Here is a 25,697-nt window from a genome sequence, read left to right as displayed (position 1 = left end):
AATAAATAAAATCTTAAAAACTGCATAATGATCCACAACCACAGACCAGAGAGCAGTGTCCAGCAGTCTTTACTTCAGTATAAATGAAATAATCTGTTTTCCATCTATTTTCTATAGATAAGTCCTTTTATAAACAGAAATCCAACTGGCATTAAATTCGTATTTCCCAGACTGCTATATTTACAGAATGCTGAAAGTCATCATTGTACAACATATTGTACTGCTCCTTAGGGACTCTTATTCCAGCATATTCTCAAAATACAGAATTTAATACAGATACTAAATAGCCTAATGCAGGGAAATTTTGTCCAAGAAACATAGCGCCAGAAGTTACATGAGAAACAAGGTTGTTGTCAGTAGACTTTGAGAATGTCAGTTATTATAAAACTGTGCTTCCTTCAGTCACATAACAATTTTTTACTTGTGATGCAAATCCAATAACAAATAATGTTACAGAGACAACATTTCTCCCTTCTTCCAGTAACCTGTTTTTTCCAGGCCCTGAAGACTTCTGAGTATTCTCATACTTATCAGGCATTCAAATGCTTAATGCAAAAATAAACTATTAATTTTAGTTTGTGTAGAAGGCTATTTTGTTGATGTTGTTGTAGTCCTAGGACAGTAAAGACTCATCTGAGCTTTGATATTTTTCTTTTTTGCTTGTGTAGTTGCCCCCTATAATTTTTGTTTATTTCTTCATAATTCATGCTTCCTGAGTGAGACATCTTAAGTATAATTTTAGGATAAGTGAATATTTTCGTTATTGATTTTTTTTTTTTTTTTTAATTTGACAGAGAGACACAGCGAGAGAGGGAACACAAGCAGGGGGAGTGGGAGAGGGAGAAGCAGGCTTCCTGCTGAGCAGGGAGCCCGATGTGGGGCTCGATCCCAGGACCCTGGGATCATGACCTGAGCCAAAGATCATGACCTGAGCCGAAGGCAGGCGCCTAACCGACTGAGCCATCCAGATGCCCCTGATTTTTATTTTTTAATGCAAAAAGTAAAAAATAAGTATATCTTTCTAGCATTTTATAATAGGTACATTTTTTTAAATAAACTTTCTTTTTTTTTTTTTTAAGATTTTATTTATTTATTTGACACAGAGAGTGTACAAGCAGGCAGAGCGGCAGGTAGAGGGAGAGGGAGAAGCAGGCTCCCCACCAAGCAGGGAGCCCGATGCAGGGCTCGATCCCAGGACCCTGGGATCATGACCTGAGCTGAAGGCAGACGCCCAACCGACTGAGCCACCCAGGTGCCCCTAAACTTTATTTCTTTAGAACAGTTTTAGTTTCACAGTAGAGCACAAAGTATAGAATTCCCATGTATGCCCTGTCCCCACAGATGAACAAGCTCCCCCACTATCCATACCCATGCCCTAGTGGTACATTTATTATAATTGATGAACCTATGTTGACATATCATCATCACCCGAAGTCCATAGTTTACGTTAGAGTTCACTCTTGGTGAATAAGAATATGTATTTTTTGTGGCATTTTATAGGACATATGGTTATATTTTTTTTGGACTTTAAGTAATATACATTGAAAAATGGTATGTTTTTTGGCAATTCTTGTACAGACAGTTTTTTAGCTTTTTTAAAAATTTTCCTTTGCACTCATGGGGCATTCTAAATTAAGTAAAAAGATGGCATTTCTTTGAGGGATTTATTTTACATGCTTATTTATCAAGTAAAAATGACTTTATTGGGGCGCCTGGGTGGCTCAGTTATTAAGCGTCTGCCTTTGGCGTAGGTCATGATCCCAGGGTCCTGGGATCGAGTCCCGCATCGGGCTCCCTGCTCTGCGGGAAGCCTGCTTCTCCCTCTTCCACTCCCCCTGCTTGTGTTCGCTCTCTCTCTGTGTCTCTCTCTGTCAAATAAATAAAATATTTTTTAAAAAAAGACTTTATTATAACCCTTCTCAACCTGATAAAGGACATCTATGAAAAATCTACACCTAATAATCCACTTAGTGCCAAAATAATTGAATACTTTTTTGTTAAGATCAGAAAGAAGGTATGCAATCTAGCTACTTCTTTTATTTATTTATTATTTATTATTATTTTTTTTAATTTTATTTATTTATTTGAGAGAATGAGATAGAGAGCATGAGAGGGGGGAGAGTCAGAGGGAGAAGCAGACCTCCTCGCTGAGCAGGGAGCCCGATGTGGGACTTGATCCCGGGACTCCAGGATCATATCCTGAGCCAAAGGCAGTCGCCCAACCAACTGAGCCACCCAGGCGCCCTATTTATTTATTTTTTAAAGAATTTATTTATTTGACAGAGACCTAGCGAGAGAGGGAACACAAGCAGGGGGAGTGAGAGAGGGAGAAGCAGGCTTTCCGTGGAGCCAGGAGCCCGATGTGGGGCTCGATCCCAGGACCCTGGGACCATGACTTGAGCCAAAGGCAGACACTTAATGACTGAGCCACCAGGCGCCCTGCTACTTCTTTTATTTAAAAAAAAGGTTTATTTATTTGAGAGAGAGCACACATGGGATGGGAGGGTCACAGGGAGAGGGAGAGAGAGAATTTCAAGCAGAGTCCCCACTGAGCACAGAGCCCAAAGTGTGGCTCCATCTCACGACCCTGAGATCATGACCTGAGCCAAAATCAAGAATCAGATGCTCAACTGAGTGAGCCACCTGGGAGCCCCTCACTTCTACGCCACATTGTATACCTAGCCGTTGCCATAAGGTAAGAAAAAGAAATTAACATAAAGACTGGAAAGAAATAAGCAAAATTCTATTTGCAGTGACATAATTGTTTATAGAGAAAATCCTAATATAAAGGATATAGAAATGAATGACCTAGGCTCTATCTTCAAGAATCTCACTGGTTAGTAGCTTTAATACCAATACGTATCAGGAGAAATACCTGCCTGAGGAAGTAGGGAGGTTTCACCTGTGCCCTTTGTTATGTGATTTTTAAACTGGTTTTTCCATAATAAGAGTTTGGGCTTTAAATTGTAAATAATGGAACCATTATGGAGTTTTAGGCCAACATAATTACATTTATATTTTACATAGAATTCTAACAAGGGAGATGGGGTTGGATGGGAAGGGTAAGAGACTAGATGCAGGGAGATCAATCATGGAGCTTTTGTAATTATCCATGCAAGAGATCATGGCCTTAGTAGTTTTGACAAAGGTCATAGAGAGAGGAAGAAAGTGGCTAGAGCTATTTATAGGACTCAATTACCAAGTTTTTTGCTTGGGCAATTGAGCATGGATAATGTTAGATTATATGGAGAACTCAAGAGGGAAGAGCAGATTTGGCATTGGAGGAGCATGGGTGTTAGGGAAGAGTAGGATATAATATTGGATGTAGTGAATTCCAAATGTATCATTATTTTTCTTTTTTTTTTTTTTAAAAGGTTTTTTCTTTTTTTTTTATTTTTAAAGATTTTTATTTATTTATTTGACAGAGAGAGATAGCGAGAGCAGGAACACAAGCAGAGGGAGTGGGAGAGGGAGAAGCAGGCTTCCTGCCGAGCAGGGAGCCCAATGTGGGAGTCGATCCCAGGACTCTGGGATCATGACCTGAGCTGAAGGCAGATGCTTAACGACTGAGCCACCCAGGCGCCCTTTTCTTTTTTTTTTTTTTTTAAAGATTTTATTTATTTATTTGACAGAGAGAGACACAGTGAGAGAGGGAATACAAGCAGGGAGAGTGGGAGAAGGAGAAGCAGGCTTCCCTCCGAGCAGGGAGCCCGAAGCGGGGCTTAATCCCAGGACCCTGGGATCATGACCTGAGCCGAAGGCAGATGCTTAACGACTGAGCCACCCAGGCGCCCTCATTATTTTTATTTCATTTCCTCTTTATTCATCACTCTTTTGTCTCAATTTTCTCCACTTGCCCCCACCTTGACTTCTTTAAATAGTTATGCCATAGAACAGAAGGATTTTTTTTTCCTTTTGAGTGAGAGTAATTTAATGATTTAGTCTTTGACATACCACTTCTGTTCATCACAACAATTGTGTAAGGTGGTAGGATAGTTACTATAATTGCTAGGGAGTTATGGTAATACCCACCTTTCTCCCTCTGAGTCCCAACTAGGAGTATGTGCACATGATAGTAGAACAAGAAAGTATCAATTTATTATACTGGGCATGCACCCTATAATACCCCAAGTGCAAGGCTTCTGGAAACCCACTTATGCCTGGTAATTTCACTCCCTCTTTTATTAATAGGGAACATATAGGCTCTAGGGGACAGGCTTTAGCATGCCTTATCCAGGAATCTAGAGCTAAGGGCAACACTACCTTCTCTGAGTTTCAGAAAGGGACAAAAAATATGGATCCAAATTCCTGGCTTTTAGTTTTTGTGCATTAGCTTTGGCTGCTGAAACAAAATGCCATAGACTAGGTAGCTTACTCAACAGGAAATCCATTTTCTCACTGTTATGGAGGTTGAGGAGTCCAAGATCAAGGTGCTGGCTGATTTGGTTTTTGGTAAGCGTTTCCTGACTTTCAGACAGATGTCTTCTCATTGTGTGCCCACATGGTCTTTCCTGGTTGCATGTGCCTGGAGAAAGAGAGATAACTCTTATTCTTTCTATTAAGGCCCCCATTCCTATTGGATTAGGATCTTACCCTAATGACTTCATTTAACCTTAATCATCTCCTCAAAGTGTTGTCTCCAAATACAGTCACATTGGGGGTTAGGGCTTCAACATATGAGTTTTAAGGGGACACAGTTCAGCCCATAGCACTTGGTAACCTCACTTCAGGGGTGGTCCATTGACTATTAAAATCACACCAGTCATTTGGTTTTCAAATATTTAGAGATTTTCCAGAAAACTTTCTCTTACTGGTTTCTAATTTAATTCCACTGTGGTTGGAGAATACACTCTGGGTGATTAAATCCTTTTAAATTTATTGAGATTTGTTTTATGGCCCAGAATGTGGTCAGTTTATTTTGGTAAATATTTTGAGTACCTAGTACGAATGTGTATTCTGCTTCTGTTGAGTGGAGTGTTCTGTAAATGCCAATTAGGTCAAGTCGATGGTATTATTCAAGTTTTTTATATTCTTACTGATTTTCTGTTATTTATCCTATTGATTATTGTAAAGGGGGGGTGTTGAAATCTCCAAATATAATTGTCTGTTTCTCCTTATGTAGTTCTATCAGTTTTTACTTTACACATTTTGAAGCTATTTTAGTAGGTACAGAAATGTTTAGGGCTGTTATGCTCTCTTGATGGATTGGCCTCATAATCATTATGAAATAGTCATCATTATCACTTGCAATGTCATTTGTTCTGGAATCTATTTTATCTGATATTAATATAGCCACTCCAGCTTTCTTTCTTTTTTTTTTTTTTAAGATTTTATTTATTTATTTGAGAGAGTGAGAGAGAGCACATGAGAGGGGGGAGGGTCAGAGGGAGAAGCAGACTCCCCGCCGAGCAGGGAGCCCGATGCAGGACTAGATCCAGGGACTCCAGGATCATGACCTGAGCCAAAGGCAGTCGCTTAACCAACTGAGCCACCCAGGCGCCCTCCAGCTTTCTTTTGAATAATGTTAGCATGGTGTATCTTTTTCTAATCTTTAACTTTTAGTTTATTTGTGTCTTTATATTCAAACTGGGTTTCTTATAGGTAATATGTAGTTGTGTCTTGCTTTTTTATCCGATCTGACAATCTGTGCTTTTTAATTAGACCATTTGCATTTAAGATTATTGTTGATATGAATGGGATTAAATCTACCATCTTACTGTTTACTTCTATTTGTCCCATGTGGTCTTTGTTCCTGTTTTCATTGTTTTTTTTGTCCTTTTTTTGGATTTTTTTTAAAGTCCAGTTTATCTCTTTGTTAACTTATTAATTATAATTAGGTTTGTGGTATTCTTTGGTTTTGATTTTGATTCTTTTTTTGTTCTTTTGTTTTTTTTACTGGTTACTTTAATGTATGTGATAATCATCTTTAATTTGTCACAGCTTACCTTCAAGCACAGTATACAACTTTGTGTATAGTATAAGAGCCTTATAATGATATAATTCCATTTCACCCTCTTCTGGCCTTTATACTATTGTTATGATGCATTTTACATTGTTATGAGTCATACAGTATATTGCTACTAATTTTCCTTTAAATAGTGAATTCTATTTTAAAATGGTTTGAAAACCATTTTATATTTTACATTTACACATTTATGATTTCCAGTGCTGTTTGTGTAGACCCACATTTTTAAATGGTATTATTTTCCCTCTGATAGAGGGAAACATTTTTGGCAGTGTAGGTCTGTTGTTAATTTTTTCACCTTTTTTTGTGTCTAAAGAAGCATTCTGCTTGGTTTTTTAAAGAATTCTAGGTTGACAGTTTTTTTCTTTTCCTTTTTTAAAAAGATTTTTATTTATTTATTTATTTGACAGAGAGAGAGAAAGAACACAAGCAGGGGGAGCAGCAGGCAAAGGGAGAGGGAGAAGCAGGCTCCCCACTGAGCAGATGTCAGTTTTCCTTCTGTGTGATGAAATTTTTAAAAGTTTATTTTTGTCACATAAATAAGAGAATATATTAAATTGGTTTTTTTTAAGTTATGAAGCACATCATACACACAAAGAGTATGTACATTATAATTTCTCATACAGTGACTACCCAAGAACATTATCAGTCTCTTGTGTAATGATTCCTGTGTGCCTTGCCTCAATTAGAGGTCTACCAGTCATACTTGAAATATCCACTCTTTTGAATTTTATATTAATTATTCCCTTGTACTTCTTTATACTTTTACCACATATGTCTGTGGTCATCAAGTATCTTGTTTAATTTTGCTTGTGTTTTAAGCTTTTATGTAAATAGAATCATCCTAGTTACAGTCTTCTATAACCTGTGCATAGCTATCACTTGTTCTTGTATTTATATCCACTGTTATATTATGTCCTGTTATATGAATATCCCACAATTTATCCACTTTATAGATGATAGAATTTGTTCTAGTTTCCAGGATTTTTGTTATTACAGATGTTCCTTCTTTGAATATTCCTATATTTGTCTCCTAGTGAATGGGTACAAAATTTTCTTCAATTTACTGAGCAGAGTAATTACTGAGTTGTAGGGCATGCACTCTTTGCTAGATAATGCCAGGTTATTTTTCAAAGTGATCATACCTGTGTTTACTTTTACTAGCAGTATTTGAGTATTTCAGTTGCCCTACACATTTACTGACACTTACTTGGTCAGACTAATTTTTCCCCCTAGATCTGGTGATTTTTTTTTTTAAAGATTTTCTTTATTTGACAGAGAGAGACACAGCGAGAGAGGGAACACAAGCAGGGGGAGAGGGAGAGGGAGAAGCAGGCTTCCCGCAGAGCAGGGAGCCCGATATGGGGCTCGACCCAGGACCCTGGGATCATGACCCGAGCTGAAGGCAGATGCTTAACGACTGAGCCACCCACGCGCCCCGATCTGGTGATTTTGAAATGGTTTGTCATTGTGGATTTAGTTTGTATTTTATGATAATTTGGGATGTTCAGCATCATATGTTCATTAGCTTCTCAGGATTCTTAGGTAAACTATTCTGGATGTTCATCTTTTGTTGGTTATTTCGGTTGCAGATTTTAACTTCCTGTTGGCCTTCTTTTCAGTCTCTGGTGCCTTTGGTGTAGCACTTTGCTCTCTTTCCACAAGAAGTTTTTATAGCCTACCATTAATACAGACAACTCTTCTGCTCAGCAACCGCTTGGAAAAGATAGTATAAAACAATTCTTTTAGAAGTTGGGGCTCCTTTTATAAACTTGCTAGTAGAGCATGTGTGAGGAAACAAGAAGGCCTACTTTGGAATGTTTGAAAGATGGGAGTTTGGGAAAAAGTCTGAGGAACAGTTAGGAAACAAAGTATTGGCTTTCCTTAGAAATTTTTTCCCTCTTTATTTGTTCCATTTCCTCTAGCTCTACTTGTACTCTGTTTTCCTTATATTTTTATATTTTCTCCCTTCTTATTTTCCTGCTGTTTGTTGTTTCCTCTTCATTCATTTTGTTTCTCTTCTTCCTCACATTTTTTTCTCTGTATTTTTATTCCAAATCTTAATTATTTTGTTCTTTTCTGGTTGTTTTCTTTAAAAAAATACCCTTATCCCCACACAAATGACTATAGTTAAGTTGGTAAGGAGCCAGGAGGGGAATATGGGTGGCACTTAAAGGCTAGAGGCTTTGCGTAATTGGAAATTTGAATTGAAGAGGAAAAGGACATGTCTGTTAGGACTGCCACGCATAGTCCTCTGGGAAGAGAATTGCCTTTCAGAGTTGTGTGGTGTACAAGTTTTACCTTCCTTATTCTTTTGTGGCCTAGAAAATTATTAACAATTGGGGGAACAAATCCAACAATAAATAAGTTGCACAAATGAGACTGAAATTTTTTTATGAACTCACTGATTGTTTTACTACTATAAAAAGATGTTTATTTTGTGTTTTGCCTTTGTAGCATTTTTAGGTAAAATTATTTTAATGGAAATGATTTTATGGTAAATTCAAATTGGTAAGTAATTGCTTCTTTATATTATGCAACATTTGCAAAGGTGGAAAACGAGTTACTGTTTATTTTGTTACTTGGCTCTAAGTAACTTAAAGAACATAGAAACTCAGTGTGGCCTGAATACTGAGTACACAAGGCCTGTCATATCTCACATCACACCTTTTATGCTTTCAGAATTTTTAAAGGTAATTTTTAGTCTTAAAACTAGAAATACTCAGCTTTTAACATACTTAGATCCTGTTTCAAGAAGTTCAGAGTGCTTTATAAAATACTATTAAGCGTAAAATAGGGGCACCTGGGTGGCTCAGTTGTTAAGCGTCTGCCTTCGGCTCAGGTCATGATCCCGGGGTCCTGGGACCGAGCCCCGCATCGCATTGGGCTCTCTGCTCAGTGGGAAGCCTGCTTCTCCCTCTCCCACTCCCTCTGCTTGTGTTCCCTCTCTCGCTGTGTCTCTCTCTGTCAAATAAATAAAAAATATCTTTAAAAAAAAAGCATAAAATATCTAAGAATGGTTGAGTGAATATCTTATGTTGGTTTTGTTCACTATTATCTTAAGCTTTTGTATGTACATAAAATTTGTAAAATAATAGTTCCTGTAAGTTAGAATGTCTACAAACATGAACAGCAGCATTAGAAAAATTTGAGAAATATTTTATAGCCCTGAAAATAATTAAAATACCCTGATTTCCACATGTCAAATCACTAAGCCTGCCTTTTGTTCATTTCCATTGGTTATACTGGTTGTGGTAATTATTAACTATAGAGAGTTAGTAATTAGAGAATTAGCCAAGGCCTTTCCTTTGATTTCTGTGAGATTTAGTGTGATGAAGTCTGTGAGACCTGTCCCTCATAATTACCTATTCTCAGTATTTTAGAGAAGACACTATCAGATGGTAGAAATGGCTATCAAGTTGGAATTGAGAATTCTCTTGAAAAACTGATTACTAAGGCCCAGGAACATACATGAGTATAATAATTTTAGTGGTGGAGGGGCAGTTAACTTTTTTTAGAATTTTAGTGTGAATAAGTTAGTTTTTTGAAGAACATAAATAGAATGTAAAATAGAAGTTAAAGAACTTGCTTGATATCCTGACCATTTGTTGTAGGGCTCATCATTTGAGTTTACCTGCCCTATAATAACTGAATTTGTCAGAGCTGGTCATACTTCAACATAGATCTTAAGTTGATCTACAAATGCTTAAGCCTTTTATTTAGCTAAATAACTACACTTAAATACTTTTTTTATTTTGCTTATGAATTCATTGAGCACCTCCTATATGCCAGGCATTGTCCTAAGCACTGATAATAGAATGATGACTATTTTATACCTGGTTCCTACTTGCATAGAGCTTATGGTCTAATTAGAGACATACGGCCTTTACAGTAGTGTGAGAATTGCAGTGGGAATGCATGAAGCTTATGAGAGGGTTTTTTTCTGCATCTGCTTCCACTTGAAATTTAACTGAAATCAGGGACTAGAAGAAGTTGGCAGGTTTTCAACTTCTCCATTGGAGAATATGCTGTTTGTAACAGTATGTTCTTTTGTTAAGACTTTTAATTCCTGCTTCTCTTCCCTCTTTGGTGTTTTCTAACTCATTCAGAACTCTTGTTTTGCAACTTTCAAAGGGTCAGGTTTAGTTTGGGTGGCCATGGCATACAGCAATTCATATCATATAATAGATGTTGAGGAAACACACCTGGGTTGAAGTGCCTTATGTCTCAGTGGTAAAAAGTAGGATTCAGAGTGTTCACATGGGCAGAGAAACAGACCATTTTTGGAAGAATGCAGAATAGTAGCCATGTAAACTGGAAAGTCCAGTTAGAATTCACAGGAAAACAGGGATTGGGGATTAGACGCCAAGATGTTTTATAGTAAAGGATCAGGATCAATATTCAGAGGGGTGCCTGGGTGGCTCAGTCATTAAGCGTCTGCCTTCGGCTCAGGTCATGATCCCAGGGTCCTGGGATCAAGCCCCACGTCAGGCTCCCTGCTCGGCAGGAAGCCTGCTTCTCCCTCTCCCACTCCCACTCCCCCTACTTGTGTTCCCTTTCCCGCTGTGTGTCTCTCTGTCAAATAAATAAATAAAAAATCTTTAAAAAAAAAAAAAGAATCAATATTCAGAAGTTGGATAGCTGGTATAGTATGAACAACAAAAATGACCTGGGTACTAAGCCAACAAATACCTAAGGCTGAGTTTCCATCCATGATTCTTCCGTGACCCAGAATTGGAATTGGACTAATAGGGTAGTAGAATATAGATAGATAGGCACACTGGATGAGACTTCTTTCTAAATCCTCAAATTTGTAACATATATACACAGGAGATGTTGGTTTAATCCTCACTTTGCCATTATATTGCCATGTGTGTCTGAGCAGTTCCTTTAACTCTCTGAAGCCCAATTTTCTAATGTACAAATGAATGAAAATTCATGCTCTTGATGGTTCTTTTGAGTTCTTCAATTTGTGACTTTTTTTTTTTTTTAGATTTTATTTATTAGAGACAGAGAGAGAGAGAGAGAGAGAATGAGCAGGGGGAGGAGAAAAGGAAAGGGAGAAGCCTAATGCCAGCCAGCCGCAATCCCAGGACCCCAAGATTGTAACCTGAGCCAAATGCAGACACTTAACTGACTGAGCCACCCATTAAGCCATCCTTAATTTGTGACTTTTATACAAAAGCCAAAACTTGGCTTTTTAAATTTTATTTTATTAAAAAAAACAACTTATCCCTTGTCATTTTGCCCACAGAAGCTGCTTATTTTTCTTTGATGATAAAGGGACCATGCTTGGTTTTAATGAACTCTTAGGTGTTTTTAAATGCACAAAATAGAACATTGAAACACTTTATTTATAAACAGATGTAATTGTACAGTTTTGCCAAGCATTATAAGAATAATGTTTCTAGATGGGACATCCTCTTGCTCTTTCTGGAAGTGCATAATCTAGACCTTTCCATAATATCTAAATTGAAAGAACTTTAAACAGGGAAGACATAAGGCAAGGAAGGATTAGTTGTCCAAATTCATTTAGTACCAGGAATCCCTGAAGATAGTTGGAGTTGGTAGGTTAGGTCTGAGTCATTTTTGTGTGAAATGAAAAATAAGTATGAGCTTCTGTAGTTGAGAATTAAGAACTATTGGTAGTGGTAAGCAGGTTTTTAGAGCTAATTCTCTACTTACTGATAATATGTATGTGATTTTGGGCAAATGATTTTACAGAATTAGTTTTCACATCTTTAAAACAAGAGGAAGACCTGTGTCATTGTATTTATATTTGTCTTAAATTTAACAAACACTTCCATTGTGATCACTATGTGTCATATAATATTCTAAAAATTTATATAATCATTTAATTCTTCTAACTACTCTCTGAAGGTTGATACTATTATTATCCCCATTTAATAGATATAAAAACTGAGGCAAAGAGAGGTTGTATAACTTGTCAAAGCCAAACAACTAGCAAGTAGTAGAACTGGTTGCCTGACTTCAGAGTTCATGCTCTAAACTATTAGTCAGTGCTACATCATAAGAATTAAAAAGAAGAAGCACTTGATAAAATACTTCACAGCTCAAGATGAGCATGATCAACTTTGTTTAATTGGATGTTTGGATTATGTGACAATTAAAATTTATGGCCAATTTTTGATAAGGTAGGTTATTATAAAAACATACATGTGACTTAGTGTTCCAGATGACACCTCAGAATATTGCAATGCTTTCATTAATTTTGCACTTTGGTGGTTATTGTATTATGTAGATGTACAGCAAAGATATTTGGTTGAATTCAAACCACACGCAAGTCCAGAAAGTTGCTTTTAAAAGTAAGTCCATGGGGACGCCCGGGTGGCTCAGTCGGTTAAGCATCTGCCTTCAGCTCAGGTCATGATCTCAGGACCCTGGGATTGAGCACCGCGTTGGGCTTCCAGCTCAGCAGGGAGCCTGCTTCTTCCTGTCACCCCTGCTCTCTCTCTCTCTCAAATGAATAAAATCTTAAAAAAAAAAAACCCAAAACCAAAAAAACAAATCTTAAAAAAAAAAAGTAATCCATGATAAGTTTGTTTATAGATCACTTGCCTTTTTCATAATAGAGTACTGAGGATTTTTAAAAAATTCAGTTTATGTTTTGTTGTTGCTCAACAACAACAAAAGAATATTTTTGTATATGAAGAATTTGTTCTATAAGTGAAAATATTTGTGTCACTAATATTAATAAAACAATAGTCCACATGTGAAATGGCTCTTGTTCACAGCCACAGCCACTATTTTTTGCACTTGTCACTAAACTACTTTGCCTTTTATTCTCTGCTTAAAGACTTCTCATGGTATGTAAATCAAGTTGTACTTGAAATGAAGAAAAGTGGATTCTACTTTCCAATAGTGTACAACTCTGAACAAGAAAGCTGGAGTCTTTGTGCCTTATTTTCTTCATCTGGAAGTAAGGTAGATTAGGCTACATGATTTCTAAGAACCTTTACAATTCTCACTTAAAACAGAACCGTACAACGCATACCTTTGAGATATAGATGAGAAACCAAAACCTTTTCAGTGTATGTAGAATTTAATCCATTATTTCCATCCATGAAATATTTAAAATATTATAAAGAAATGGATGGGTTGGGTTACCTATGGAACTGTGAATATAATACTGAGTTTTTCCTGAAGTGATGGTTGATTTGCACTGATCTATCCTTTCCCTTTTCATGGCCTCATTTGTGGTAAGTGGCTCATGTCTGGGCAAAGGTTGGCTGAAGTTAGCAGTACAGTCTGTTCATGGAACACAGTGAAACTTACCCATGTGGAGGTGAAATTCATGACCCTAGGACTGTGCGCCAGCACTATGAAGTAACCATTCATAGCCTAGCTGGATTACATAAGTTCTGGGGAAGAGTATAAAGTCAGTGAAAGATCAGTGTGGAAGTGAGTTAGGAAAGGGCTCTTTTGTGGAAAAAAAAAATAGGGACTCAGGAAACTTCCGAAATCTCAGAATTGTTAGAAAGAAGAAGAAGCCATCTTTAGTAGGTAGAAAAGAACAAACAGTGGTATAAGGAAGGAAACAAGTAGAGCATGGTATAGGGAACAGTTTGGCTGGCACAGAGAGACTATGTAGGGAGCAGTGAAAGAGACGAAGAAGCAATGGTGGAGACGGTTAAGACTCTATGGGTGGAGTCTGAAGCAGGGTCGTCAAGTGTGTATATCCAAGAGTCAGCATTCACAGCAGAATCTGGCAGGGCGCAGCCTGGTATGGTGGTCCTGGCTCTAAGGTCAGGCTTAAGAGTTTACATGGGAATCAACAGCAGTTAGGGAGCCAGTAAAACAAACAGAAAACTTTGAGCTGAAAGGAATGTGATAGAATGGCTTTTCAGGAAGATTAATTGCACTACAGTGCAAAGTGAGTAAGAAGGGCCTTAGAGTCCTAAACCATAGCTAGGAGACTGTTGTAGTAATTCAGGTATAAAATAAGAGCCTGGGGTGCCTGGGTGGCTCAGTCGGTTGGGCGTCTGCCTTCGGCTCAGGTTGTGATCCTGGAATCCCGGGATCGAACCCCACATTGGGCTCCCTGCTCCGCGGGAAGCCTGCTTTCTCCCTCTCCCACTCCCCCTGCTTGTGTTCCCTCTCTCACTGTCTCTCTCTCTCTGTCAAATAAATAAATAAAATCTTTAAAAAAAAAAAAAAAAGAGCCTAACTTAGGTAACTGTCTTGAGGTTAAAAAGGAAGAGTTTAAATCCAAGAAAAATTTATTATTATTTATTTACTTATCTGAGAGAGAGAGAGAGAGAGCAGGTTGAGGGGCAGAGGGAGAGGGAGAAGCTGACTCCCTGATGAGCAGTAAGCCCAATGACGCAGAGCTCAATCCCAGGACCCTGAGATTATGACCTGAGCTGAAGTCACATGCTTAACCAACTGTGCCACCCAGGTGCCCCAAATCCAAGAGAAATTGAAAAGAACAAATTACTAAGATTAGTGGCTGATTTTCAGGATCATAAAGAGGGAGAATTTCCTACCCTTGTCCTATAGACTTAGAAGGGAACTTCTTTTATTCTCTTTATTTGAGATTTGGGGACAATTTTGTTTGAGTGATGATATTGCCTATTTAATACTATTTAATACTCGTTTTTATAAAAAGGGCTGTTGTGATACATGAATGGCCATTGTGCTCAAGGAGGACTAGGAAAGTAGGCTTTTGTATTTATCATCTATACTCTTGAGAATAATTGACAATGTATGTCACAACTGCCCAATCTTTCATCATCACTGTCTACTGAGATCACTGTTATCAAGGTCACCAGTGACTTCCTTATTGTCAAATCCAGTGGTCACTTCTTTGTTTACATTTTATTAAACCTCACCAGTGTTTGAAACCGTTGGCCATGCCCTCCTTGATTTTTTTTTTTTCTTATGCTTCCATGATACCATACTTGACAGCTCCTTTTGTTGGTTCATCATCCTCTCTTAGATCACTACTTGGTGGAATGCCCCAGAGCTCTGTCATGAGTTCCCAACGTATTCTTCTAGGTAACTCTTGATTCTAAATATTCTCCAAATGCCAATGATTCCCTAAACTATATCCCCAAGCCGGGACAGCTATAGTAACCTCCTAACTAGTATACCCACTTTGGTTCTTTTTCCTATTAGCAACATAGCAGCCAGGGTGATCATTTTAAAATGTAAATCAGATCATGTCATTTCCTTAAAGCCACCCAATGACTTCACATTGAATTTATGACAAAATTTAAACTCCTTGCTCTAGCTTCAGAATCCTGTATAATCTGGTCCCTGACCACCATTCTAAACTTCGTCTTGTACCAATTTCTCTCCCTCCTGCTGCCATTCCAGCCTCACTCCTCCAGCACATACCCATTCATTCTCACCTTGGACCCTCTGGTTAGAATGCTCTTTCCCCAGGGCACCTGGGTGGCGCAGTTGGTTGAGGGTCAGACTCTTACTCTTGGTTTTGGCTCAGGTCTTGCTCTCAGGATCGTGAGATTTAGCCCAGCATTGGGCTCCGCACTCAGCGAAGTCTGCTTGGGGTTCTCTCTCCTTCTCCCTCTAATGCTTGTTGTTTTTTTTTCTCTCTCTCTCTCTCTCTCATAAATAAATCCTTTAAAAAATGCTCTTTCCCCTCATTTTTGAATAGCTAGCTCCTTGTCCGGGTCTCAGCTTAAATGTTGCCTGCTCAGAAAAGCCTTCCCTGAACATGCAATATAAAAACATTCACATAATCACTCGCACATCATTCTTTTTACACTTAAAGCATAGCACTTAGCACCATCTGATATTTTTCTTATTAATCTGTTCTTGTTTTTCTTTGCCACCACAAGCTCCAAGTCCCAGTGTTTAGGAAAGTGCCTGGCACACAGCAGGTATATAATAAATAATTGTTGAATATATGAAGTCTTAATACCTACATACTGGTTTTGTCAATAGAATCCAATGCTTTGGGGCGCCTGGGTGGCTCAGATGGTTAAGCCTCTGCCTTCGGCTCAGGTCATGATCCCAGCGTCCTGGGATCGAGTCCCGCATCGGGCTCCCTGCTCCTTGGGAGCCTGCTTCTCCCTCTGCCTCTCTCTCTCTCTGTCTCTCATGAATAAATAAATAAAATCTTTAAAAAAAAAAAAAAAAAGAATCCAATGCTTTGAGCATAACCTCTTCCACTAATTCTTAACACCCATTCTCAATTCCCTCCATATATGTTTCTCATATTACCAGTATGAGACTCCAGATCTTAATTTTTTAAATAGCAAAAAGAAAAGGCATTTTAAACTGCTCAGTTCCAGTATTTCAACCAGTATGCTGTTAACCTAGGTTTGTCTTCACAAATTCCTGCATTAAGTAACTAAACTATGACCTACTAAGTAGGAATTCTGCAATGCAACAACTAAATAAAATGTGACACTAGGTAATGCTTTTATTTACTTGTTACTTTTCAGTTAATAGGACTTACCATTTATCTAATACCAACCCGAGAATATAGTTTATTTAAAATTTAGCTTATGTGTTTTTATGTTCACTTTACAGGCCTGATAAAATTTTGTTGTATGTGCCTTTCTATGCATGTGGCACATGTGATCCCACAAACACATGATCATAACATTCTTTCTTTCGAAACATTGTGTTTTCACCTTGAAGATATTTTGTAGATATATAACTGTACCACAGTATATTAACCAGTCCTATATTGTTGGACATTTAGGTTTATTCCATTTTTTTTTAAACATTTTTATTTGGGGCGCCTGGGTGGCTCAGTTGGTTGGGCGACTGCCTTTGGCTCAGGTCATGATCCTGGAGTCCCGGGATCGAGTCCCGCATCGGACTCCCTGCTCGGCGGGGAGTCTGCTTCTCCCTCTGACCCTCCTCCCTCTCATGCTCTCTGTATCTCATTCTCTCTGTCTCAAATAAATAAATAAAATCTTTAAAAAAAAAAAAAAAACATTTTTATTTATTTATTTGAGAGAGAGAGAGAGGGCGGGGCGGGAGAGAGAGAGTGAGCAGTTGGAGAAGCAGAAGGAGAGGGAGAAGCAGACTCTCCGCTGAGCAGGGAAGGATCCCAGAACCCTGGGATTATGACCTGAACAGAGGGCAGACGTTTAACCAACTGAGCCAAAACACTGGTTTATTCCATTTTAAAAAACTGGTATAAACATGTTAATAAATATCCTTTAATATTCAGCTTGGTGTATGTGTTATTTCCTTGATAAATTTGTGGAAGGAGAATTTTGATTGTTGTTACCAGATTATCCTCCATGAAGTAAAAATAAGAACATTATTTTTAAAGAAACTTTATTAGCAACCCCCAGGTTGTTCTGCTTCTCTTGTCATTGTATTCCATGTCATGACAAGCATGGAATCTTTCTACTACTTTGCCAGGCTTTAGAAGTAAACTGAACAGCAGGGGCGCCTGGGTGGCTCAGATGGTTAAGCGTCTGCCTTCGGCTCAGGTCATGATCCCAGGGTCCTGGGATCGAGTCCCGCATCGGGCTTCCCGCTCCTTGGGAGCCTGCTTCTCCCTCTGTTTCTCTCTGTCTCTCATGAATAAATAAATAAAATCTTTAAAAAAAAAAAGAAGTAAACTGAACAGCATATACAGCAGCCCAGTGATGGGTAAGATATTCTTCTTCTTTTCCGTCTAGACAGAGCTTTGAAGGAGCTCTGAGCTATCCTGGGTTTTTGTCCTAAATGACTACATGATGAGTAGTAGTTCAGAGGGGCGTCTAGTTAGTGTCTCTTGAGAAAGACGTAATGGTTCTGGCCTCTCTCCTGGGTGTTTTTCTGAGCTACTTCTGAAGAACAGAGATTCACAGACTGTCAGCGTTGAAAGAACTCTTGCAAATCTGAGCTACCACTTGATATCTAAATCCTTCCAACCACACCCCTGGCATGTGTCTGTCAGTCTGTCCTTTAATACCCCTGGTGATAAAGAATTTACTTCTCTTGAGAGTTAGTCCATTTTATTTATGGATCACTCTGATCAGAGTTTTCCTAGGGGCCAAATTGTTCACCTCTTTTGTTAAACAGAACAGATGGGGAACTCCAGAGCCTAAAGTGCAGGGCATTACAGAAGCAGCAACAGGATCCTCATTACGGTCTTGAAGGTAGAGGGACCCTAGAGCTATGTTTTGATTCATTAATCCCCAGTCTCCAGAGATCTGTCCTTCATAACCTGTGAAAATTTGTGACATCCTTTCTGTTTTCTTAATGTTATGCTTTATATCAAATAAATTATTTCTTCTAAAATATGTAATTATTAGGTAAGCCTAACAGTCCATATTTGTCTAGCTATGAAACAGTTTTTGTATTTGTAAAATACAAACAGTTCTCACCTTTTAGAGCTGTTCTGAGGATTAAATGAGTTAATGTGTAAAAAGTACTGAGAATTGGCAATGCCTGACAGTGTTACTAAGTGTTGGCTGTTATTTTATGTGTTGCACATGGTCATTTTAGGGAAATTTTTCTGAATGGTCTTAAAATACCAACTCAATAAAGTTTGGCTTTTAAGGCTGCTTCTTTTCCTGATAAGCCTTCCTAAGGCTAAAAATAGGCATTCTTCATCATACGCTTCAAGACTATTCATGATCTGACTCCAGTTCTTTCGTTTCCACGCTTTCTCTATACAAATTCTCTACTCAAGTTATGTTTTTTCTCTCTTGGTTCTGCTCAATGCCTACCTTTTTTTTTTTTAAGTTTATTTCAGTATAGTTGACACACAATGTTACATTACTTTCATGTGTACAACATAGAGATTCAGTTTCTCTATGCTACGCTCACCACAAGGCTCACCGCAAGTGTAGCTACCATCTGTCACCGTACAATGCTATTACAGTATCATTGACTGTGTTCCCTGTGTTGAGCCTTTTATTCCTGTGACTTACTCCATGTCTGGGACCTTGTATCTCCCACTCCCCTTCACCCACTTTGCCCAATCCCTAACCCCTTTCCCTCTGACAACCATCAATTTGTTCTCTGTATTTATAGGTCTGATTCTGCTTTTTTATTTCAGTGCCTACCTCTTTTGCAAAATTTTACCACTGTTACCCATTTATCAAATGCTGTAGTGTTCTATTTGCTTTTAAAGTCATTTCTGAATCATAAACCCTTTGCGACCAGGAGCTATGTGCAGTAGAACTCTGTATCCCTGTCACCTAATACAGTGTAGTAAGTACTTAAAGTATGTGTTGTTTAATTGGATTGCACAACAAATTGAATTTTGTGTGTGTATATTTGCACACATGTTCAACCTGTGTAGTAGGTTAACACTTTTGAAATTTAACTGTGTTTCACAAACTTGGAGCACTTATGAGAAATTTAAAAATAATTACAAATAAGTGAAAACACCTGCAGATTAGATTTTTTTGGAACTGAGTAGTAACCAAAAAGTAACACACTTTATATGTAGCAATTTGGGCCTACATTGCCTACTGGATAATTACAGCATTTCTCCTTTGTTTTTTGTTTTTTTAAAGATTTTTATTTATTTGACAGAGAGAGACACAGCGAGAGAGGGAATACAAGCAGGGGGAGTGAGAGAGGGAGAAGCAGGCTTCCCGCGGAGCAGGGAGCCCGTTGTAGGGCTCGATCCCAGGACCCTGGGACCATGACCTGAGCCGAAGGCAGACGCTTAACGACTGAGCCACCCAGGCGCCCCCAGCATTTCTCCCTTGAAACTAATACTGCTGTATAGCATTGGCAGAGAAGGGCTCCATAGCTCTGACTGTCCACAGCACAGAATTGGGGTTGTGAGAACAAGGAACTAGATAAGAAACGAGCAAGGGAAAGGGGAGAAACATGCATTTGAATTTGCATCTTCTCTCTAATATTTAATAATAATAAAGCATTTACCTAAAAATGTATGACACAAGACTTTTCAACCCTTTGGTTATTGGTGAAATTTTGTGTGTGAAAACTGTTGCACTTGACATCCAAAAATCTAAATATCCATAGAATTACAAATGTATACCTGAATCTTAGATGTTTTAATTGAAGTTTACATAAAAATAATTTTATGCCATAATTTTAACCATCTTTGTCTTAACTGGAATTTGGAATTATCGATCCTCTCCTTACCCTGTATAACTTTGAATCAAGAGTTTACTGTATTTTAATTGCCTCATTTTTATTCCCCTTTCACTCTTTGCTAGTGAATATGCTTGAATGTGGATTGTGACATTAGGTATTTTAGGTGTAAAAGGTGAGTTCTTATCAAGAATACATTAATTTGGAGACTCTTCTTTCTTTCTTTTTTTAATACCAGATACACTAGATGAGTATTTTGAATATGATGCAGAGGAGTTCTTGGTCTCTTTGGCCTTGTTAATAACAGAAGGTCGAACACCTGAATGTTCTGTAAAAGGTCGCACAGAAAGTTTCCATTGCCCTCCAGCACAGTCCTGTTACCCAGTAACTACCAAACATGAGTGCAGTGACAAGCTGGCTCAGGTGAGAATTGTGTGTTGAGTATTTTTTATTTATATTTATATAAACTAGTTTAAATTCTGTCATCATTTGTGTTAAATGATAATTACAGTGTTCACGTTTAAATATAAAATCGGTTAAAACTATAATGGAAACAATCCTAATCCTGGACCATAGCTAATAACCTTGACTCTAAATGCTCGTGAAAGCACAGTAAGTACCTTTGCAAATCAACATACAGGTTGACAGCCAATTTCGTACCTGCCTTCTCACATGCCAGATTTAAGATTATTATTACTATTGACTTTGTGTTTATTTAGTAGCGTTATCTTCATGATTATTTTCCTCGCATTAGTCAGTGTCCCTCTGATATTCCTTCCCTCCCCCACCATGGGAGGATCCTTTTTGCTATCATATTAATGTTTAAAAATACTTAGTTTGGTAGGTAGTATACAAGGATTTTCTCAACAGTTCCTTTCTTAGTCTAAATTTACACTTTTAAAATCTTGTCTTTTTTGAGCATTTAATGAAAATGAATTTTTAATACTTTGGTTTCACTTGGAATGAATCTTTCTTTTGTAATGATGATATAATTAACAAACTAGGCTTGGCCACCTCAAGACCTGTCAGATACTGTGTTATGGCAGTTATTTTTCCACAAAATAGAACAAAAATAACCCCCAAGGAAATTTGCACCATACATGTTTAGTACTAATCCTTGCACTGTAGAACTCAGTAATGTTAATCCATTACTTAATGATGAAATCTAAATAGACAAGCCTAAGCAAAGGTCTCCCATTGATGACTCATTTCTCATATAGAAGTCTGTTTTTCAATTATAATTTTAAAATTTAAATATAAAATTCCATGGACTATTGAGACATTTTGCTTATATTCGTTTTCCCTTAAGTGTCGCCAAGCCAGAAGAACTAGGTCTGAGGTCTCGCTGTTGTGGAAGAATAGCCTTCCAATCATGGTGGAAGTGATGCTACTACCAGACTGCTGCTACAGTGATGATGGGCCCACCACAGAAGGAATTGATCTCCATGATCCTGCAATTAAGCAAGATGCATTATTATTAGAAAGATGGGTATTGGAGCCAGTTCCTCGACAGTGAGTTGTTGTACTGTTTGAAGTTATTGGTAAATCAGGTTTTCCATTGCTTTCTATAAATTATTTTAGTAATATGTCATGTCTTTGAATTCTTCTATTTACTTCTATTTACTATTTACTTTTACGCAGTAAAATTTAGACATTTAGTACTTATGTGATTTGAAGTGACTCTAGTAAATGCACTTCTATGCTCTTGAAAGCACACATCCTGAATGTTTATTTTAGCTTCTATCTTTCTACAATTCAGTCATTTCATACTTGCTGACATTTAAATGATACTTTTTACTTACCTTAGGAGTGGAGATCGATTTATTGAAGAGAAGACTCTTCTATTGGCTGTCCGCTCATTTGTGTTTTTTTCTCAATTAAGTGCTTGGCTGAGTGTTTCTCATGGTGCTATTCCACGAAATATTCTTTACAGGTATGTCTAGGGCAAAATAAGAATAGTGTGCATTCAATTATATGGGTTAGCTGCTGAATCATATTTTACCTTTTAAACAGTTAATTTCCTTCATTTCTAAATGTAAGTAGATAAAATTTACTGAAGTTTTTCTCAAAACAAGTTAGCGAAATTTAAATGGGAATCAGTATGAACTTTGCTTTTTTAATTAAATTTGGCATAGAATAGTTTTCAGAGCATTTTTTTATCTTTCGAGAACCAACAATGGATTTAATGCTACCATTATAAATACAGTAGAAAAACTTTCTGGGCTGCTGAATTTCCATAATGGTAGACTTACTTAATTTTGTATCTTGAAAACTATAAATTTACAGGATGCTGAACAGCTATCTAATTGTCTCTGCAGGCAGGTGGCCATGAGATAGCTAGTATCTCATAATCACCTTGTACAACAGAATTAGCTGAATCCATTTATTTAGTAGTAAATACAAAGCCCATTTTTTTCTGTTTTGACAAATAACTCTAACTTATAATATTCTTGATCTTTAATGCTTAAGTAGTCTAGTGTTCTTAAAAAGATCATCCCTAGGGCGCCTGGGTGGCTCAGTTGGTTAAGCGACTGCCTTCGGCTCAGGTCATGATCCTGGAGTCCCTGGATCGAGTCCCGCATCGGGCTCCCTGCTGAGCGGGGGGTCTGCTTCTCCCTCTGACCCTCTTCCCTCTTGTGCTGTCTCTCATTCTCTCTCTCAAATAAATAAAATCTTTAAAAAAAAAAAAATCATCCCTATTCTAAGCATAAACTATTGTACTTCTTATATTGGTTTTATAAGAATGACATGCATGGTAAAGTAGCTGAAAGTAAAGCCTTTTTACTTCCCTTTAACAGTAATTAATGTAAACAAAGATAAGTATATGACGATTTGAAATTTTTCATAATATACAATAATGTTATAAGTTTTATAATCTGTTGAGTCCCTATTTTTCTGTATGATTCTAGAATCAGTGCTGCTGATGTAGACCTGCAGTGGAATTTTTCACAGACTCCAATTGAACATGTGTTTCCTGTTCCCAATGTTTCTCACAATGTGGCCTTGAAAGTCAGCGTTCAGTCCTTGCCCAGACAGTCTAATTACCCAGTGTTGACCTGTAGTATTCACACTAATATTGGCCTTTATGAGAAAAGAATTCAAGAACACGAACTGAAAGCCCATCAGCACCGCAATTCTAATGAAGCAGAACAATGTAGTACAAATAGTTCACAGCGTCTGTGTAGCAAACAATCTTGGACCATGGCACCTGAAAGCGTACTGCATCCAAAAAATGGCACAACTCCAGAATATACTGCAGCTGTCAAAAATGTCAAACTGTATCCAGGCACTGGCAGTAAATCTGACTGTGGAACATGTCAAGCCAATATTCTGGGTTACAGTGGTAGAGGAGATAAAAAGTCACATGAAACACCAGTCAGAACTTTAAAATCATTTTCAATGATTGATTCCAATGTCTCTAGCCGCCAGAGTCCCTGGCAATCAGTTGGTGAGACTAATCCTTTAATAGGCTCTTTAATTCAGGAGCGACAAGAAGTTATTGCAAGAATTGCTCAGCATTTGATTCATTGTGATCCGAGCACTTCACATGTTTCTGGACATCCATTTAATATGCAGCAGTCTAGTTCGCTTAATTCAAAACTTTTCCGAGTTTCACAAGAAAATGAAAATGTGAGAAAATGTAAAGAAACATTCTCCATTTCTTTTGGTAGTCCAGAGCTTACCTCCTCAGAAGACACCAGTGAGGGAAAAATTCAAGTAAAACCAGAAACTCCTCGAAGTGCAACTGGCATTTCCGATGGTCTTTATTCTCGTCAGTCTGTTGGTGAGACTAATCCTTTGATAGGCTCTTTACTCCAGGAGCGGCAAGATGTTATCGCAAGGATTGCACAACACTTGGAGCATATTGATCCAACAGCATCACATATATCCCGGCAGTCATTCAACGTGCATGACTCCAATTCTGTTCCTTCTAAAGTGTTTAGGAGTTTGTATGAAGACAAAAATTTGTTGAAGAAAAACAAGGATGACACCTCCGTTTCCATTTCTAATAAAAAATTTTCCTTACTAGAAGACAGCAGTGAAAGGGAAAACTTAATACTCAGTAATTCATTGAGTTCTTTTAAATGCAATAGTAAAGTCAAGTCCTCTTTGAAACCTCAAATAAGAAATTTTTATCAGGACAATCCTAGTGAAATCATCCAAAATACATTTCAAGAGACACAGAACAAAGCTACTGGTTTTTTGACTCCCTCAAATACGCCTCACTGCAAAAAAAATAACTTAGATTTGACAGTTAGATTGGAAAGTACACTTTCTGAGTGTCAATTTAAGGAGCAAGAAATTAGCAATGAAATCGATAAACAGTATTCAAATTCCAACAGTACCGACAAACAGATTTGCACAAATAAGTATAAGGAAAAAATAATAAAAAATGAAAATTGTAATCCAGTGTCTTTTAACAATCATCAATTTGAGAATTCCAAGAAAAATGACTCAAAAATAAAAACTGTGTTGGAAATGTCTGGATATTTGAACAAACATGAAAACAAGTGCTCAAATAAAGACTCGAAAAGGCCCAAGACATGTGAGCAAAATACTCAACTTAATAGTATAGAAAATTATCTCAACGATAATGAAGTTTTCAAATGCAAAAAGCCAGACCAATTGAAAAATGAACAAGATAAGAAAGAAGAGACAATTGATGAAAAATCGCAAAACTGTTCTCAGAGAAAGAATATCAAAAACTGTTTGTCTACATGTGAACGACTGAAAAGTACAGAGGTGTTGGTAGGTAACATCTAATATTTCAAATATATTTCTCAAAAAGTCATATAGTTTGAATTTTGTTTACAGGAACTCTAGTTATAAAGGCCCAAGGTACCCATTAATTATAGTACACAATCTGTTACAATAAACCTGCAGTAAAAGTAGTATTAACATCCTTTCTAAATAACCCACTTAAGAGCAAATGTTAAATAAATTCTTCATGCCCCCCCCCCGTTTTTTTTAGTTATTTCAATACTATGGACAAGTGCTGGAGAGTAAATAGTCAGAAATGAAACTCATTCGCTTAACATATTGTTTGTTAGCAGCTCTGACCTAATACAGTGTGCCCATTGTGTTATGCTACCACTCAGCTAAGGATTTTAGGAATATCTATAGTGAAATTACTAGGTTTTGGTCAGAATACCTGGGTTCCAGTCCTGACTTCACAATTTGGTCCTTAAGTCACACTGGGTAAGTCATGTAACTTTTAAAACCCTCAGTCTCAGTCTCCTCAGAGAATGATCAATCTCTTGTGCCTATCCCACTTGTGACAACCAAATAACAGCAATCAAATAACAGATTTTGAAATATTTTGTAAACCTTCCATGCACTATGTCAAGAAGATACTTCGATTATTTCCATTTTATTTGACTTTATACAAAACCATTTTTTAAGTTTAGAAAATTATTATTATACTTTAATTTCCCTTAATTCTCAAGTATTATCACAAATTTAAATCTCAGTTATGGAAAACTACTTCTTAACAACCTTGATCCAAATCTGAATGACCTTAGTTCATCTTTATCACTAAAATTAGTTCTCTAACATATGGACTTAATCAAATGGTAGTTTCTAATTTCCTAAAATTATAATTGTCACAGAACAATTAGCTTTTCATGATCCTTTCTGGTACCTAATAGGGTGGCTTAATTTGGCTATAGTATTTTTCAAGGTACTAAGATTTATTTTTTCATGTTCTTGTTTTAAATAT

General features: G+C 37.4%; 1 protein-coding gene across 6 annotated transcripts in view; it reads left to right on the top strand.

Annotated features, from left to right (window-relative positions):
- Window positions 1-25,697, top strand: part of FAM214A (family with sequence similarity 214 member A) — a 97,859-nt gene that overhangs the window by 45,479 nt on the left and 26,683 nt on the right. For all 6 annotated transcript variants that reach the window (XR_004677247.1, XM_034993771.1, XM_034993772.1 and 3 more), the window contains 4 exons: window positions 20,217-20,401; window positions 21,288-21,490; window positions 21,786-21,911; window positions 22,888-24,727. Coding sequence is in view for 5 of the 6 variants with exons in the window: in XM_034993771.1 (XP_034849662.1) it covers window positions 20,217-20,401; window positions 21,288-21,490; window positions 21,786-21,911; window positions 22,888-24,727 (2,354 nt within the window). In the remaining variant the exon portion in view is untranslated. The remainder of the gene's footprint in view (window positions 1-20,216; window positions 20,402-21,287; window positions 21,491-21,785; window positions 21,912-22,887; window positions 24,728-25,697) is intronic.

The sequence above is a fragment of the Mirounga leonina genome, unplaced genomic scaffold (assembly GCF_011800145.1).
Source record: "Mirounga leonina isolate KUSES-001 unplaced genomic scaffold, KU_Mleo_1.0 Mir_91, whole genome shotgun sequence".
Taxonomy (NCBI): domain Eukaryota; kingdom Metazoa; phylum Chordata; class Mammalia; order Carnivora; family Phocidae; genus Mirounga; species Mirounga leonina.
Note: the sequence above shows the minus strand (reverse complement) of the source record. Positions and strands in the feature narration are given on the sequence as shown.